The 20,488-nt window shown below is 38.2% G+C and overlaps 1 protein-coding gene across 2 annotated transcripts in view; it reads left to right on the top strand.

Moving 5' to 3' along the window:
* LOC125242086 (transmembrane protein 165-like) overlaps positions 1–14,071 on the top strand; it is a 73,604-nt gene extending 59,533 nt beyond the window's left edge. For both annotated transcript variants that reach the window (XM_048150794.1, XM_048150793.1), the window contains 4 exons: positions 965–1,318; positions 10,954–11,034; positions 11,584–11,776; positions 13,853–14,071. In XM_048150794.1, the coding sequence (XP_048006751.1) occupies positions 965–1,318; positions 10,954–11,034; positions 11,584–11,776; positions 13,853–13,920 (696 nt within the window). In that variant the 3' untranslated portion in view covers positions 13,921–14,071. The remainder of the gene's footprint in view (positions 1–964; positions 1,319–10,953; positions 11,035–11,583; positions 11,777–13,852) is intronic.
* The last annotated feature ends 6,417 nt before the right edge of the window (positions 14,072–20,488 follow it).

Genomic DNA, 20,488 nt, shown 5'->3' with positions numbered 1-20,488 from the left:
AATTTGCTAGCCCATAGGACCATGTGAATCAGTCCAGACTACTTTAATAGTCTAGTTTTATCCACTCAAACTTTATTTCAAATAAAGTATGCCGGTCTTGCCCGCTCTGACCTTAAATTTTTTTATCTGTTCTCTTTTATGACTTTCTTTGTTTATATTATCTTATTCGAAACGACCCATATTAGTGAAGATTTCACTTTAGTAGGTATGTAAATAGTAATATTATCTTGTCTCTTGGTTTAATTAACGAATTAAGTGACATTGAAATGTCACCTCGCACGTGCATAAAATAAGGCTGTTTTACTCATACCTACCTATTTACTAAGTGTTTTAATTGTTTCCGTTCCGGAAACCGACATTTTTGCTGGATCAAAGGTTAAAGTTTCTCCGCATATCGTTTTAAAACCTTAATTATCATTTGCGCAATGTAATTGTCTTGGGAAATACATTTTTTTTAATTATAAATGGGCTTACTCTTGGCCACAGACTAGCCAAAGGCAAAGACGTGGCCTACGATGGAGTGAGCTTGCCCAGAAGATGCCAGTTCACTCTTGATTTGAAGGTTACTTATATTTTCCTTGGCTTGTCAAACCACTTGATGAAGAAAAAAACATCCTAAATTACAATGACACTACTGACAAGGTTTCTTCGATCTGTTCAGAGGATTTCAATATGAACATACCATAAATAAATACATTCAAAATGGCGGACTTTTGAACAACTTCGATTATGTTAAGCTAGCTTTCGGATCCTTAGATATCAATTTTAATCATGATTACAATACCCATTTGACCTTAAGCAAACATTCTGTGTTGGCAAGGACATTAAAGTTTGGTAAAAAATACTTAGAAATTAAAAACAACAGGACGAAACTTCTATGTCTCCAATTTTTTTCAACCCTTTTTGCCAAGTTCTAAGTTTCTGACTAAATAAAGAAATTACATCACAGACTTTTTTCTTCCAGCGCGCGGCCACCACCGGGAGCTTCTGGCAAGGCTTTCTAGCCTCCCTGTCAGTGGTCATAGTCTCCGAGCTCGGCGACAAAACCTTCTTCATCGCCGCCATAATGGCCATGAAGCACCCACGCATCATCGTCTTCGCCGGCGCGATATCAGCTCTCGTCTTCATGACCATACTCTCCGCGGCCTTCGGATGGATCGCGACGTACATACCAAGGATATACACGTATTACATCAGTGCGGCGCTGTTCGCGATCTTTGGGCTGAAGATGCTGAGAGACGGGTGGAAAATGGACCCGAATGAAGGGCAGGAGGAGTTAGAGGAGGTGCAGAGTGAATTGAAGAGGAGGGAGGATCAGGTTTGTATTTTTTTATATGACTCGCTAGATGTGCCGTTTTTAAGCGAAATATAGTCTCTTAGTGTAGATGTCGGAAGGATTTCAAAGCCAAAAATCAAAGATGGCGGCTTGAATGTATGGGATATCTATCCTACATCTGATATTGGATCGGATAATGTGGAAAACGCACTAAGGCCTGAGTGGACGCTCGGATCGTTTGGTTCGGCGGGGCTTGCGAGCGTGCGTCCACCATATATGCAGCGTCGAGTCAGGACACTTGTATTGAACTTCAATTGTTTGACATGTCCGCCGCACGCCCCGCCCCGCTGCCCGCCCAATATGAGCGTGCACGAGGACCTTACTCTAACGGCCCGGCCACGACATTGGTCTAAGCGCGACAGCGGTGAGCGGCAGCCATTACACTAAATGTATTTAGATACAAGCAAATTACGTGGTAAGCGACAATGTGGTACTTTTTACTTGAACATGTCATAAATGCTTGGGTTTCTAGGGTTATGGCTGCTATTTCATGAATCATGAACTAGTTTCTGCTTTTATTTTACTGTAATATTTTGTTAGGTGATACTTGTAGATTTATGACTGACCTGTTACGATACCTAAGTACTTTATATAAAAAATATTCATACAAGTCGGTACATTTCAATCAGATGTAAATGTTTTTAGACGATAGCGAATGTATGAAGGTGTAAGTCATATTTATTCCTACTTTGCAGACTCTAAGGTTTGAACCATGTATGTACTCTAAAGAAACTACGAAACCTAGTAGGAACAAAACTAACATGTTTCTAAAATATGGCCCAGTCTACATTACTTATTTTTAAAACTACAAAATAGGATTTTAATGAAAGAATATTTATACGGATTGTTTCTTACTCCTTCGCGTTTTTATCGTTTTTTAATAGTGATTCATTTTAAAAGCATTCTACTTAATTAACAAGATGATGTTGGCCACGGATATTATCGCAAATTTATCACGGTTTTTCCGGATACTATTAAAATTTCAGCAAAGGTTTAGCAGAAGTGTCAAGATTAAAACATAGATTAGATTTAAAGGGCTTCAAGATTGATTTAAAAGATTAATTTGTAATCTTTTTATCATTCGGAACAAAGCAAGGAGCTTATCGTGATTTGTTTATATCTTATGTTTAAATCTAAGATAAATTTATACATGCGCGGTCTTAACATAAAAACAGATTAGATATGATCATAAGTAGTACCTAGGTAACAGGTAACTCTCTAGATGAGACCCGCGAACCACCTGTGGCTTGCACAACTAACTAACTACTAACACAAGTAACTGGCAAAAGTGGCAAAATTAAATGGCATGCAAGTATTTTACGTGGCTGGCATGCCAGTTGTGCAACCTATAGGCGTGTGTAATGTGTATCGCTAGCCTAAATGTAATTGATGATAGTTATTTTATTTTAAATGGCAACCTTTTTTGCCAACCGAAGGGCAAAATGATTATATTTTTTAGGTCCTCATCAGGACGTAATTATATTCTTTCAGATAACAATAAGGACTTCCACTTTAGCTAATGCTTACTAAACCTGTTCTTGACTAGATCGAACTGTTTTACGAGGCTCTTTTAGACGACGCTCACACGACGCTCGTGTGACTTAAACTAAATATCTATAGACACACAGTCCCGAACAAAAAAGTCGAAAAAAATGGCCTCAAATGACATTCCAATTTTATTCAGATAGGTGCAAATAACGCTAACTTAAATCTAAAATCAAAATATATCTGTTTTTTGAAAACCGAATTTGTTATGTAAGCCGTAAGAATCAAATTCGTGAACCGTTCGATACGAGTTTTCAAATAAGTAACATATAAACCGTTTTCGTCCGATCACCGCGATACTGGCAACTACTGAAACGTCATTAGAAAAACAATCAATGTCAAAACTACAAGTCATCAGAATATCGGATGCATGGAGTCGCATAAATAATATTAGGCACGTTGAGTAATAAAAAACCTCGTATAACAAAATAAGTTTATTTACACTTTTTACATTTTATATACAAGGTTTGACTTAAGACATCTATTATAATAAACAAATTCACTTGTTTGCCAAATTGGCAGTATACCTAGGTTTTCATTGTAAATATATTTTTTTTTTATGGTTTCGTACCCAATGGGTAAAAACGGTACCCTATTACTAAGACTTTCCGTCTAGCCGTCCGTCTGCCTGTCTATCTGTCACCAGGCTTTATCTCAAGAATCGTGATAGCTAGAGAGTTGATATTTTCACAGATTATGTATTTCTGTTGCCGCTATAACAACAAATACTAAAAACAAAATAAAATATGTTTTTAAGGGGGCTCCCATACAACAATCGTGAAAACCTTTAACCACCTGTAAACCCGGCAACAATATTTATTTCGATAAATACAACCGAAATAATAGATTGTGTCTCAGGGGAGCAAAATGATAAATTTACGGCGAGGGTGTACATTGAATCCTAAAGGTAGCGGAGGATTATATAATAGAATCCGGAGCGTAGCGAAGGATTCTAAAATGGAATCCTGAGCTTAATGAGGGATTCAAGTGTTAACGCCCAAGGTGAAAATAATTTTGCTACCGTGTGACCGAAAAATGAAGGAACATAGAGATGAAACAGATTTATTTAATACTATTAGATAATAACTCAGCAAAGCGGACCCCTAGGCTCTCCCTGAGCCGAGGCATAGGCCGGGAAAACGCTAGGGGGATGATGAGATAATAACTCAACAAATCAACAAGTTTATCAAAGAAATATATTTTACTAGCTTTTACCCGCGGCTTCGCCCGCGTAATAAAAGTATTCTTATTCAAACGTTTACAAAAAATAAGATTTTCATTTGGATCCGTAGGTTTCTATGTAGGTACATTTGTCCGCAATTATTTCGATTAAGGTGCAGCGGGGCATTATACTTCTACATGTATCCACTGAACACGCTTACCATATATATTCCCCGTCCCCGTCCCTCCCCTATCCCTATTTCTATCCCTATCCCTATCCCTATCCCTATCCCTATCCCTATCCCTATCCCTATCCCTATCCCTATCCCTATCCCTATCCCTATTACTATACCTATCCCTATCCCTACCCTTATCCCTGTTCCGGCTCGTCCCCTCCCGTCTCGTCCCGTCCCGTCCCTGTTCCTGTCCCTGTCAAATTATCATGTTAGGCGGTGAATTTTGAAAAATCCTTTCTTAATGCTCTTCTAAGGAACTTACGTGTAATTTGAAATCTCTTGAACCAGAAGTAAACATAAAAAAGAAATCCATATGGCTATTTTCGATATTTAAACCCCATTGCACCACAACAGGAGAAAAGGTATTTCACTTCCGCCACGTCAGATTTTAAAAACGTTGTATTTATCGTGATCAGCGACCCGATAAACCATAAAAACGATACCCATATTGGTTTTTTGACATTATCACCCCTTTTCACCCTTTTAAATGGTACATTTTTAAAAAACTTGAAACACGTATTTAGTCATATGTCTTTAGCAATCCTCCTGTGAAGTTTCGCATAAAACAGTGAAACTAACATTGTTTCCCCATATAAACTTTGAACCCCCATTTGACCCCCTTAGGAGGCGAATTTTGAAAAATCCTTTCTTAGTGCTCCTTTACACTATACAGAGTGGGGCCTGTAACAAAGGCGAATAATTGAACTCTAGGCTATTCTCCTTATACTGATCAACATTTGTTCGGCGACTTTTAAAAATAACTTGTATTTTGATTTTTATCACCCTTGAAAGTTTTTTCTAAGAGGTAATGTATTGCGAATTCTGTTAACTCTAAAGTATGACAGACAACGTCAATGACAACAATAATGGCGTACATTGAAGCTAATATTTATTTTGTATGAAAAATTAAAAATTTAAATACTTCATATTTTTTAAAAGTCACTGAACAAATGTTGATTAGTGTAAGGAGAATAGCCTATAGTTCAATTCTTCGCCTTTGTTACAGGCCCCACTCTGTATAAGGAACCAACGTGCCAAATTTGACATCTCTAGGACCAGCGGTTTCAGCTGTGCGTTGATATGTCCGTCAGTCTATATATTTTTTATATTAAAGGATTTTTTATATATTTTTTTATATTTAAACCCCATTGCACCACAACAGGGGAGAAGGTATTTCACTTCCGCCTCGTTAGATTTAAAAAACGTTGTATTTATCGTGATCAGCGACCCGATAAACCATAAAAACGATACCCATATTGGTTTTTTGACTTTATTAACCCCTTTTGACCCTTTTAGGGGTAAAATTTTCAAAAAATCTGAAACACGTATTAAGTCATATGTCTTAAGGAATCTTCCTGTGAAGTTTCGAATAAAATAGTCAAACTAATCTTGTTTCCCCATACAAACTTTGAACCCCCATGTGACCCCCTTAGGAGGTGAATTTTGGAAAATCCTTTCTTAGCGCTCCTCTACACTACATAAGGAACCTACGTGCCAAATTTAAAATCTCTAGGACCAGTGGTTTCGGCTGTGCTTTGATATGTCCGTCAGTCAATATATTTTTTTGATATTTAAACCCTTTTGCACCACAACAGAGGAGATGATATTTCACTTCCGCCTCATTAGATTTTTAAAACGTTGTATTTATCGTGATCAGCGACCCGATAAACCATAAAAACGATACCCATATTGATTTTTTTACTTTATCACCCCCTTTTCACCCTTTTAGGGGTTAAATTTTCAAAAAGCCTGAAACACGTATTCAATCATATGTCTTAAGGAATCTTCCTGTGAAGTTTCGAATAAAATAGTCAAACTAATCTTGTTTCCCCATACAAACTTTGAACCCCCATTCGACCCCCTTAGGAGGTGAATTTTGGAAAATCCTTTCTTAGTGCTCCTCTACACTATATAAGGAACCTACGTGCCAAATTTGAAATCTCTAGGACCAGCGGTTTCGGCTGTGCGTTGATATGTCAGTCAGTCAGTCAGTCAGTCAGTCAGTCAGTCAGTCAGTCAGTCAGCTTCTTCTTTTATATATTTAGATACCGGCAAATAAATGTCCTTGAACAGAAAAGTGCCACTTTGATCCCTCCTAGCAGGGAAGAAAAGTACCACTTTGATCTCTCCTAGCGGGGAAGAAAAAGTCCATTTAAGGACGGAAGGTGATGTGAATAAGTAATTTGTGCACTGGTAGGTATACTTTCTTCCAATTACGATAATGAAGGGATTCGGGATAGCAAGTAGACATGAGTCTTGAAACTAATACTTCCTGACAAAATAGATACAGAGTAATTACAGTATAAATGAAACTAAAAACTTAATTCTAATATAGGCCTATATTAGAGCCACTTAACCGAGGATGCTGATGGCATTTCTTAGTTTATTTTGAGTATATTTGGTTAAGTTTTAATTAGTAATGTCGACGGTGTTGTCACCACCTTGGGATCCCGAGGGAATCTTGAATTAAAATATAACGCTATTAAAGTACATAAGAGACAAAGTGATGAAATCTGCCATTTCAAGTTTGCTACACGTATTTTAAAAATATACAGTCAGATATATCGCAACGTACGAGTTACTCAAAGATATCAGAAAACGTGTATGTTCAGATATTTTTGAACATCTCGTTCGTTGCCATATATCTGATGGCTACTGTACACTGCCTACCTACTTTTTCGTCAATAGGCACATGTATAAGAAAACGCATGTAAGTAGATGTAAATAAAATAATAGCGACTCCGTACCTTTTTGTTCCATGAAAATCCTTTATTTTTGCAATTAATTAAATTTATTCTAAAACACGAAATTGCATCGAGTTTATACATAATTTGTCAATACATTTGAATTACTTACGTAAAAAAACTCATCCCACTGTCTTTCTTGTGTTTTTTGTGCTATTTTTACAATTCTTAACCGAGCACGACGACATTGTCATTCGACGCCGGTCGGCGAATGACTAAGTCACCAACTCTGTACTTTTTCGTAAGATCTAGAGTTTGACTGTAGTCATTTTTTTCGCCTGACTGTGTATCTAGTACTAATGATACATCAATGTCGTGTGCTCACATATGATTTTAGTTACATTGCGAAACTTTGAGGTTACATCGATTCAGCCGATGAGCTGACCAATTCGAACAACGCAATGTAATTATGAAAGTTGTGGCACCATCTAAATGATGAGGACCATTTATACGTTGCGAGAAGTCGCATGCTAATTTTATTAAATTGCGCTATTTTATTGGTACGGGCAGGTAAAGTTTTTTGAAGATACGCAAATAATATATTTTTTCTACTTGTCGACTGTAATCTGTCAATTAGGACACCACAGACTAAACTATAAGTGCTAACTTTTCAGTGTTGGATACTCTATGGCAGTAGGGTGAGCTTATAATATAATTGAGTCGGTCAATTATATTATAAGCTCATTATAGTTGACTTTAGTTAACTGTAATAATTTCAAAAATAGAACTTCATACAATTTCTATACTAATTTGCGATACCTGGCAAATTTTCCTGCATCTGAAACACATTTTTTTTTATCTGTCGCGTTATCGGCCAATCAGGGACGGTTATTACAAACAATTGGTTGCTAGGTAATTCGATGTTGATACAACGGTGAACGACTCTATTAACATTAATTTTAACTTGCATGAATGATGATATTTACGTCCATTGATGATGAAGATGATGACTCGTAGAAAAAGTATTGTATACAATAGTGATATAATTAAGCTTTTCACTCTCGTACCGTACTATTAGGCCACTCAGCAAGCTTCGTGGCCTAAACATGGTACTCGACTGAAAAGCTTTGTATTATATCACGATTGTATAATAGTACATTTCTAACTCGTGTCGATTTAAAACACTCCTTTCGGTCGTGTTTTAATTTATCGCCACTCGTTTCGAACTTCCTTTTTTTCGCACGTGTATCGAACGACGTTTTTAAGTACAGATGGACCTCCGAAGTTTCGACCTGACATATAATGAACCACTTCTCGCACTAGTGCGTAAAAAAACACCATCTGTACTGAAAAATACTATTTCTGATAGAATACGTTACAACAATCACGGAATGGTGGCTCTTTTATTTTTATTTCGTATAATTTATTTAAGTGACCGAAATGACGTTTGTAGAATTTAATAGCAGATGAGGTGACAATGCCTTTGCGCGTGCTAAATGTATGAAATTAGAAAAACAACGATGTGAACTGTCAGTGTGACTTAACTGTCATTGGCGTTTTTTTTCCTAATTTCTTACAATTCAGCATGCGCAAAGGCAATGTCACCTGATCTGCTGTATGTAATCTCATCAGTGCGTAATGTAACTAAAATCGCACGCGAGATCGCATACCGTTTTAATGAGCCTTAAATCTAGGTAGTCTTATCAAAAGCGAGGAACGATAACAGCTTCGTAATTTGTCCTTTAGATCTACAAATAAGTGTCTAGAATTTCGGACAAATGTTGAATTCCTTCAAACGATAGTAAAACATACAAATGGAACTTGCAACAGGAACCGTCAAGAGAACTTACGTCGCCCGCCGGTTCTCATACCGGTAACGCGTCCGGGCGCTCGTCCCCCGGACTACCTTTAGAGCAGAACTCAAGTCCGAGAGCCGCTCCAGAAGATCCCCTACCTGGTCCGTCCACGGGCCCCGAACCGAGGGTGAACACTCGTCATTATGCCATGCAGTACGAATGACACATTAGTTTTTTTCTTTTTAGCCTAGCATTTTTACGTTTAGCACAATCACCCCCTTTTTGAGAAGCATAAGCTTTGCGTTTTTTGAAAGGAATTCAGCATTTGTGGATCGCTTTGTATGTTGCAGATGTATTTAAGCATAACCCCCATTTATAGTACATTTTTCGCTCATTAGATGCCTGTATACGTTCTTAGTATCACATGTATTACAAAACGAAGTATCTATCGGCGGATAATGTACGTCATTCAGGCCATTTTTTTACGAAGTTGTCCACCCTACTTTTTTGGATTTGGAAATTTTTATGTGGTTTCCACTCAGAATCGCAAGCTCTTTCAATCGTAATAAATAAATAAATAAATCTTCTTCAACCTAGCGTTTTCCCGGCCTAGCGCCAGGGTCCGCTTTCCTGCTCAGCCTTCTCCACTTTGCCCGGTCTTCGGCATCCTGAGGTGAAAGATTGTTCTCTTCCATGTCCGCTGTCACGACGTCCAGCCAGCGCTTCTTAGGCCTACCGCGGCCGCGTGACCTAGGGCCTTGGACGATGAGGTTGAGGCATCTGTTTCCGACGTAGTCTACAAATATAAATAAATAAATAAAATAAATAAATATTGGGGACACCTTACACAGATCAACTTAGCCCCAAACTAAGCAAAGCTTGTACTATGGGTGCTAAGCGACGATATACATACTTAAATAGATAAATATATACTTATATACATAGAAAACATCCATGACTCAGGAACAAATTATCTGTGCTCATCACACAAATAAATGCCCTTACCGGGATTCGAACCCAGGACCGCGGCTCAGCAGGCAGGGTCACTACCGACTGAGCCAGACCGGTCGTAATAGGAGAAAAAAAGTGTCCCAAGGTTTTTTCCCCATTTCGTTACCATTTTTTCATACATTTTGTATGGCGGTAACGGAATGGAAGGTTTTAAAAATGTATGGAAATCTTGGGACATTTTTTTCTCCTATCAGGATCGAAAGTCCTCGCGATTCTGAATATGAATCGCGTAAAAAATACCCATGTTAAAAAAAGTGGGACAACTTTGAAAAAAAAAATGGCCCATTCGCGCAAAAAATTGTACAGCATTTTTCGATTGGTTTATAAGTACCACATGTTTTTATGTTCTCTAAAAACCTCAAAATTTAATGACGAGTCTTGTACAAGATGTGTTTTTCTATCTCAGATATTAAGTGGCAAAAATGGGTGTGTGCGTTCCAGTCTGCCTGATGCCACTGACATTTTTCTCATTTTAGTATCTGGGATAAAAAAATCAGTTCAACTGTTATAGTCAGCGCAATAGGTACAGTCACGATCAGGTATATATTACCAAAACATTAAATTACGTGTTCCAATGTTTGCAAGCGTTTTGCTTGTTTCCATATAGGTATCAGATGGCGACTGTACTTAGGCGGATACCGTGACCATTGAAATCGAAAATTCTTACGAAATCTTATCATACTTTAAAGTAAGTAACATTTCTATCGATCGATTAATTTTAGAGCCATAATCAATTTCGATTTTCGACCTTCGACGGTTTCGACACAGACAGATTGTCGATGGTTACTGTAACCGTTTTGTATTTCTTTGAAATATGAAACATGTATCTAAAATATTTACTAATAGATACATTATTTAGTTATATTCTCATCTTATCTCGCGCTTGGCATGTGTTGTAATGTAAATTATTATATAATTAATATTCATACAAATTTAATCATATCATGTAATATAAGTATTTGCATTAGCTAATGGAACGCAAAGTGAAGTTAGACATTGAAAAGGATGTGAAAATTTAAACATTATTTGTAAAACTATACCGTCAATTTTTCACTTGAGACAGCTATGTAAATCCATGCAAGTTGCCAACTCCTTTCTTGTTAGGTATTTTTAGGTACCCTACATACATCACATAAGAATACACATACTTAAATTTTTCCTCTAAATTGTAATTAAAATTTCAGGATGAAAAAGAAGAAACTCTAGAAATGCTAGAGCAGGGTCAAGCAGAGAACAAGCGGCGGAAACGAAACGCCGTTATTAAGGTGAGTTACAGTTGCTTTATAATTTCGTTTACCTATACGTTTACACGGTTGACATTTATTCGGATAGGGGACTTTACTTCTCTGATATGAGGGAGCAAAGTGGAACTTCTCCGTTTATGTTGCCACTCGCTAGTATTATATACAATTAATACTTGAACCCCTTACTCCGTATGGGTTCTGTTTTAGACTACCTGTCTTCGCTCATTATTCATTTATAGAATCCTTTTCTTGGGCCCTTGTGACACAATCTACAAATGACGCGGGTGCGCGCGTCCGATTCCACCTACAATTTTATATGCCAGAGCATTGTACTCTGTGCAACGGCAAGATGTTGCGAGCACCTTACAAGTACCTTCTAATCCAGTGGTGGGCAATGTACTGCCCGCGAGCCAATCCCTGTATATCTGGCCCGCCACCGGTCCTTCAAAATAGTGTATAAAAATACATTTTAGGTGTAAATTTGGCCCGCCGCTAAAAAAAATCCTGAATATTTTGACTCCAAATGAAAATAGTTTGCCCACCACTGTTCTAATCGATGTTTCCTTCAAGGTGCTCCTCCAAGCGGCGACGCTAACCTTCCTCGCGGAGTGGGGCGACCGGTCGCAGCTGGCGACGGTGGTGCTGGCCACGCGCGAGAACACCGTCGGCGTGGTGGTGGGCGGCTCGCTGGGACACGCGCTGTGCACCGGCCTGGCTGTCGTGGGCGGCAGGATGGTCGCGCAGAAGATATCTGTTAGGACTGGTGAGTAGATAGCTTAACAGATGATCAGCTGTCAATTGCACTGCTACATGTAAGAGCGTGCTTCGCGCTCTTGAATGTCGGGTTGCGCCCGAGCCCAACAGGTTCGAGTGTTCTGCAATATAAGAGCGCGAGAATGATTTTCGCACCTACAGGGTAAATAGCACTGCTGAATGTAAGAGCGCTCAGAAAATCAGCGTCAGGACTGGTGAGTGAACCGACCAACAGGTCAATTGCATAAGCTGACGAAGTTTCGACGTATATATAGGTGTGACCACAACATCAAGCACGAGCAAGGGCATTGCTGCGTTTAAGAGCGCGCTTGGATGACGGGCTGCGTCCGGCCCTACATGGTCAAGTGCACTTGCTGCACTGCTACATACGAGTATAAGAGCGATTCTACAGGGTCTAATGCACTGCTAAATGTAAAAAGCACGTTTGAATATCGGGCCGCTGAAAAGAGCGCTCAGGAGATCAAAGGACTGGTGAGTCAACATGTTTCCTGTAAGGTTCTCCTCGAGAGACTCGATGGTACTGCAATACGATGGTCGCGCAGAAGATATCTGTTAGGACTGGTGACTGGTGAGTAGATAGCTCAATCTGATCAGCTGTCAATTGCACTGCTCCATGTAAGAGCGTGCTCCGCGCTCTTGAATGTCGGGTTGCGCCCGAGCACGATAGTGTCGAGAGACTCGAGTGTACTGCAATACGATGGTGGCGCAGAAGATATCTGTTAGGACTGGTGAGTAGATAGCTCAATCTGATCAGCTGTCAATTGCACTGCTATATGTAAGAGCGTGCTCCGCGCTCTTGAATGTCTGGTTGCACCCGAGCACTATAGTGTCGAGAGACTCGAGTGTACTGCAATACGATAGTGGCGTAGAAGATATCTGTTAGGACTGGTGAGTAGATAGCTCAATCTGATCAGCTGTCAATTGCACTGCTCCATGTAAGAGCGTGCTCCGCGCTCTTGAATGTCGGGTTGCGCCCGAGCACGATAGAGTCGAGAGACTCGAGTGTACTGCAATACGATGGTGGCGTAGAAGATATCTGTTAGGACTGGTGAGTAGCTCAACAGATGATCAGCTGTCAATTGCACTGCTATATGTAAGAGCGTGCTTCGCGCTCTTGAATGTCGGGTTGCGCCCGAGCCCGACAGGGTCGAGACTCGAGTGTACTGCAATACGATGGTGACGTAGAAGATATCTGTTAGGACTGGTGAGTAGCTCAACAGATGATCAGCTGTCAATTGCACTGCTATATGTAAGAGCATGCTTCGCGCTCTTGAATGTCGGGTTGCGCCCGAGCCCGACAGGGTCGAGTGTTCTGCAATATAAGAGCTCGAGAATGATTTTCGGGCTGCGCCTGAACCTACATGGTAAATAGCACCTGAATGTAAGAGCGCTCAGAAGATCAGCGTCAGGACTGGTGAATGAATCAGATCAAGCTGTCTAGTCGAGCGCGTGAGCTGATGGAGCTTCGATACAGCGTTAAGATATGTAAGAGCTCTTAAATGTCGGGCTGCGCCCGATTCTATAGGGTCTAGTGAGCTGCTGAATGTAAGAGCGTTAAGAAGATCAGCGTCAGAACTGGTGAGTGAATCGACCAACAGGTGAATTGCAGCATAAGTTGACGACGTTTCGACGTATATAGGTGACCACAACTTCAAGCGCATTGCTGAATTTAAGAGCGCTTAAATATCGGGCTGCGCCCGATTTTACAGGGTCAATTACAGTGCTGAATGAAAGAGCGGTATCTATATTATTTCGTATTTTCAGTACAGATGGTGCTTTTTGCTGGAACTAGTAGGTACGCAAAGTGGTTAATTTCTAGTCAGGACGAAACTTCAAAGGGCCATCTGTACTGAAAAACGTCGTATGATACACGTGCCAAGAGGAAATTCCTAATTCGTGTCGATTTAAAATACTCTCTTCGGACGTGTTTATCTTCATTCGTTTCCGCACTTATGTCATAATGTTACTATGTATGTATTTCGAGAAATAGGCCCTTTTAAAGGACACTGCCTAATTCTTTTAGAAGTTACCTAGCCTATAAATAATCTATTATTTTTGTTCACAGTGACAATAATCGGTGGCTTGGTGTTCCTCTTCTTCGCCGTGAGCGCGCTCTTCATCGGCCCCGACTAATATAGACAATGTACGTGTAAGTGACAATAGTATGATAGTTCCTTGTGCACTTAATATTACGTGCTAAGAACGATTTTGTTAGAGCTAGTGTTGCTTAGGGCCAGTTCGTCAAACACAGTTAACAGACATTAACGTAACGCAGAAATTCCCATATTAAAAAAATACGAACGCTAAATTTAGTTTGGGGCAACCGACAATTACGGCCCGGCCACGACATTGGTCTAAGCGCGATATCGGTGAGCGGCGGCCATACATTGGAGCGAGACACAGCGATGTGACTTTTCATTCGCACGTATGGCTGCCGGTCACCGCTGTCGCGCTTAGACCAATGTCGTGGCTGGGCCGTTACGCTTAGGACTCAATTATTTTGATTTACCATAGTCGACATTTTTTAAGCGCTTAGCAGAAATGAGTAAGGTTTTTATTAAGACTCAAAAGACTTGAGTTCACAACACTAGCTCAACCTCAATTGTTTTTAACTTTATTAAAACTTGAGAGACCGATTCTAAACCTAGTAAGAATCTAGGAATTTCACTATCTGCCGGATCTTACTATTGGCCGCCGACATATGGCACTGGTCCCACATGCGATGAGCTATCGGTGATAGAAACGGAACAAAAGATAGTCGCTCCTGTGTAAAGAAAAGAGAGAGTGAGAGATTAGTTCATCGCTCGGTGACGAATTTGCTTTTGGTGCCTATAGATAGTTTCGGCTATTACAACCCAGCCACGACATTGGTCTAAGCGCGACAGCGGTGAGCGGCGGCCATACGTGCGAATGAAAAGTCTCATCGCTGTGTCTCGCTCCAATGTATGGCCGCCGCTCACCGCTGTCGCGCTTAGACCAATGTCGTGGCCGGGCCTTTATGGCATATATATTATATTGACTAATTTGTAATGTGTCAAATTCAATGAAATGTACTTAGTTTTCGTCTTGGACGCGTAAACATTTAATTTTTCAGAGAAATTGTCAAGATGACTTTTTAAATAATACTTTTGATGTAAAAAATGTTAGGACTATCTGTATAGTCGCATCAGAAAAAGCATTTTGTCACATACTACTGACGGGACGATTATATTATTATAGTCTGTCAAAATCTTTGTTAGTTGAAAAAGAAAAAAAAATCAACTTTTGTATGAGACGATAATCTTTTGCATCTTTTTTCATTTTCCGTTTTTTTTTTCAACTGACAAAAGCGAGTAACCAATAAAATATTGTTGGAACGTTGTTCAATATCGGCACTACTTTGAAAAAAACTTGTATCTTCTTCTGTGAATGAAGAGAAAAATGTATTAAGTGTGTATGGGAATGCATATAGACTTACTACGTTTTGTCTTTGAGGAGCAGTGTGAAATACGAGATTTTTCAAAGTAGTGACGACATAAGTTAATAGTTTTGTATCTGTATGAAAATTCCATGTTACTGTTACTATTGTAAACTCATTGGTTAAGATAACATAACGGTATTTATAAAATTAACACTTTCGAAACCGGGCTCTACGCGGCGCTACGACATTTTCGCTACATACGGGGAAACCCATGTAATCGGCTACGCTTCTACGAGCGGTGTACCCGACAGTCGGGTTCTTGGTAGCGAAAGTGTTAAAACAATACGTAGCGCAAAGCGCACGAAAAAAAATGCATTTTAGAGTAGGCTATTGAATCTTTTATGACATACCTCATAATAAGAAAATTATCTGCGAAGTAGTACATTACGATACAAGTGCGGAAAAGTTCGAAACGAGTGTAAATTAAAACACGTCCGAAGTTGTATCGTAAAGTAGTATTGTTTAGTTCATTTTGTTCAAGAGTGCTGCAGAATCAATTTGTACGTACAAAGATGTGTTATGTTAAGTACCTAGAGCAGTAATGCAAGAAATATAGATCATATGGAATTGTCGGCCGAATCGAAGGAGAGTTCGACAAATACCTACGTGATTTTATTATTTCTTATTTTCTGCAGCAGTATGTAGGTATACTATTTTTCTGTTCGACATAGCCGGTAACTTCGTTTAGCGTAGCGGGCTGAAAGTTACGCAAGGCAAAAAAACTATACTTATTTTTTAATTTTGATTCGTCTCATAGATTAAATATGAGATCATACCATCCCATACATTAAAATGTGACCGCCTAAGAACGCGCATACACTACACCACACATAGATGGCGCCACAAAAAATGGCGTTAAGTATCACATTTGACATAGATTTATGTCTCGAACGTGACACTTAACGCCAATCTACAAATAATCGATGGCAACAAGGCATTTGTTTTGTGGCGCCATCTATGTGTGGTGTAGTGTATGCGCGTTCTTAGGCGGTCGCATTTTAATGTATGGGATGATATAATATAAGTATATGATCTTCTTATATTTAATCTATGTTCGTGTTTAAATGTCGCAAGTGTTATTTTTGCATGTTGAGTCGATCAAAATGTTCAATCTTCTAATCTAATAGATAATCTTTTTAGAACAAAACATGTCGTCAATTCATTACAAGTGAAAATTTATTGATATTTTTATTGTACATGTCCAAAATAATCAGAGCACTAGGCCACTGTTGGACCTTTTCACAGTAAACTTCAAAGATACTTCTATTTCGTATAAAGCACGGAGTCAATATGACAGGGTTCTATAGTGGCCTTAAAATTGGTTGACATTCAGTGTGAGAAGCCACATATTACTTGAAGGAATAGGTAATGGAAGAGTTCTGTTGTAAATCCGTACATCAGTAAATGCAAGTTATTTGTAGTGACATTCAAGCGTCAACTAGCGTAAATTATCAGTACTGCTACCCTGTCAATAGATGTCGCGACGAACACAAAGTGTAATGCTCAACATTTTTAACTAATATTACAATAGTATTAATCAGTACTCTGTTTTCAATAGGGAACTTGACTGTTCTTAAAATAAAATGTTTTATTTTATACCATGCACGAAATAAAGCATCAGATAATTATTAGAAAAACATGGACAGAAGTTATTTTTAAATCGAATTCCTATTTAATAAGTCAGGTAGAAATATATAAAATAACTGAATTGACCGTGACGTCACTCAATTCGATTTCATATTAATTCCATATTAGCAAGTCGTTCAAATTCGTTTTGACAGTTCTTAAAAAGAAGCTGATTTGACTAGGAGGCAAGTAGCCTATTCCTTATGCTTGTAATATAAAATGTAAACTGTTTTAATATTACATTTTTGGCAGACGAGACACTGGTGACACCTAGTGTCGAGTAGTGGTACTAATAATTTACGCTAGTTGACGCTAGATGTCATTACAAATAACTTGCATTTACTGATGTATAGAGTTACAACTTCCCTTAATCTTCCCTCCTCTATGCTTGAAAATACACTTTTGTAAAGATGGTCTGTGATATTATATTATCTTATTTCGTAAATAACATGAGTGACGTAGATTAGATATCTTGACCATTATCTTATTTCGCGTAATTTTATATTTTTATCGCTCCACAGGGTGTTGCAAAAAAACTAATCCATATGATGTATATGTCCCAGTAATGGACACTGTCCTAATAATTGTCACATTCAATATTAAATACCAAGCGATTTGGATTATTACTGCAATGTTTTGTCGCTAGGGGGCGACTCTATCACGACCTGTAAACTATACAGTTTTTGAAAAAATTTCATACATTGTTTGTTATTAACCTTTAAATGCATGACCTTGACAAAGATTTATTCAAATTTGAATTTTGACATTCTGTCAATACAGTCAAAAATAGATGATGCATGCATATATATACATCACTATGCATTTAAGGGTTAATAAACTTAATAAATGTGGCATTGGTGCACAAACGCTTGTTTACTTGCGTGTTAGTGTTGCCCTCTACGCATCTTATGTTTAAGTTTTGCCTAATATTCCATAAGGAACGATGATAATATATAATACTGAAAAACAAAACTTGATTTTGCTTTTCTCAAACTTGTTTAATGTTACCTCAAGAATACTAACATCAAAAGATATGAGAGGATAAATTCCCTTATTCATTAAAATTCCGTATTTAGAACTAAATACCAGTGGTCTATTTTACCACAGTGACATTGACACTTGACTGACAATTCTGTGCCTAGTTCAGCCGGCGTATTATGATTCCAATTTTATCACTTATCCACGTGGATAAAGCATCCGTCACGCTTTGGCAAGTATGTCAGTGTGAGAGTGACAGTTGTCTTATCCACGTGGACAAGTGATAAAATTGGAAGCATGATACGCCGGCTGGGTTTGATATAAGTAACATTGTTACTCAGCGTCAATATTTCCTTGTTGAATAGGCATTGAACGGTGAAGTGTAACTGTCGGGTGACAATGAGGCACACTCAAAGGTTATGACAGATGGCGCTACCTTATTATCCATTGCACAGATATATTGTGCAACAAGGGAGGTAAGGGGGATTTTGTCAAGGAGTGTTAATAACTCGCGACAGCCGCAGGCTGGAGAGAGTTATAGACACGAGTTTACAAAATCCTTACCTCCTGAGTTACACTCAATATTTTTCATCACATTTGAGAGGAAAACACAGAGAAAAAATCATAAGGCAAAACTTTCAATGAATGGCGGTGTTGTACTGCCGGTTGCTATGGCAACGCGGTCAAGCGCAAATCGAGATGGCCGTCACAATTTCCTGCCAGATTGCAAATTATAACGATTTATCTACGTGAAATTTACAAAATAAATGTAAAACACTCTGAAATAATTGTATAATGTTTTTTTTATAGCTTAATAGTCAAATTTTAGTTGTGTAAAAAAATCCTTGGCTGATTGAAACATCCTTTACCTGGAGTATTGTACGAATTGTATTAATTTTTAAAACTAAATCCATTACTCCCTTGGGAATAAAATAGTACATTGTTCTTCAGTACACGTAGACGCAATGAGACTTTTAAACAGCAAATGTGATGAAAAGAATTTCATATCTAGGCACTTGAACAGGCGCCGCCTGGCGGGATAAAATGTCAGTGTGCCTCCCCATTGTCGTTATTGTGAAATATCCACAGGAAATATTTGCACTACGAATAACAAATCTGCAAAGGGCTGTAACTTATCTTTGAATGATATTACACAAGCTGCAATGTATGTATGTATGTAAACTATTGTTAATACCATTTAAGTTTATTTCTTATAAGTACAAAAGTGAACGTCGTATCATGTTGGATGCTTTTGTTAAGTGTTGAATTATTTAAAGTATTATTTTTTATGTAAAATTGAATAAAAATAGCTGTATATATGTACTGTGTTTCATTCGCTTAGATGTTTATATACCTAGTACAAATGACAAGCGAAAATTGCATGCAGGATTTAAAATAATCATAAGTAAGCATGATACATTTCATCCTTCTTCCGTTATCCCGGCATTTGCCCCGGCTCATGGAAGCCTGGGGTCCGCTTTGACAACTTATCCCAAGATTTGGCTTAGGTACTTGTTTTTACGAAAGCAGCTGTCATCTGACCTTCCAACCCGAAGGCCTTACCGTATTGGAATTAGTCCGGTTTCCTCACGATGAAACTCATGTCATGATACATATTTACTAAACAATTCGGACATTGACCAGCCAATTATTATCACAAAAACCCGTAGTTATACCTACGGCACCAGTAATAGACAAAAACTAGTGACAGACAATATTGTATTCATATTTTATAATAGTACATTACGATACAAGTGCGTAAAAAATGAAGTTCGAAACGAGTGGCGATAGATTAAAACACGACCGAAGGGAGTTTTAAATCGACACGAGTTACGAATTTCCTTTTCGCACGTGTATCGTACGACGTTTTTCAGTACAGATTAGCCTCCGAAGTTTCGACCTGGCATATAATGAACCACTTCTCTAGTGCGTAAAAAAAAAAACACCATCTGTACTGAAAAAGAAGTTAAGCTTCTTTATTTAGATTTGTGTCCATTATTGGGTCTCACGAGTGTCCAAATTAGGGTGCCGTTGTTAAATAAAACTAATTACTTTAAAAAACATAATTATATTCAGATTCTCATATCTAGTTTATTAGTGATTAATATACATGCAAAATAAGTTTCTGACGTACGTCTAACGATTACAATAAAAAAATAAGATTATTGACTAATATCACAATTTAAAATTCGCATAAAAAATAATCAACATTTACTTCGCATAGTCAAAAGATAAAATAATAAATGATGGATTGTAATTTAAATGGTTTTTGATCGTATTTTTATATCACATCTTCAGATAAAAGGATTATTTTAAATCCTTTGAGTGAATGAAAGTGTGTGCTGACTTGCAAATACCTATTTGAACGACACAATATTAACAAAATATTAAGTAGGTATTCTACTCAGTCGTGTAACTTAAAAAATATTTCTTTTTAAATACCTAATAAGAAATACTATGTGATAGGTGATAGAAGGAAACGATGACTGGTCCCACCGCGAGCTAGTAAGCTATGAGCTATCGGCTAAAAAACGAACAAAAGATAATCACTCCCGTGTAAATAAAAGAGACACGGCGATGTTTATAGCTACTCGCCCAGCGGTGAGCTATTAATATCGCCGTGTCTCTTTTATTTGC

Source organism: Leguminivora glycinivorella, unplaced genomic scaffold (genome assembly GCF_023078275.1).
Source record: "Leguminivora glycinivorella isolate SPB_JAAS2020 unplaced genomic scaffold, LegGlyc_1.1 Scaffold6, whole genome shotgun sequence".
NCBI classification, from domain to species: Eukaryota; Metazoa; Arthropoda; class Insecta; order Lepidoptera; family Tortricidae; genus Leguminivora; species Leguminivora glycinivorella.
The sequence above is the reverse complement of the archived record's forward strand: the minus strand, read 5'-3'. Positions and strand labels throughout refer to the sequence as shown.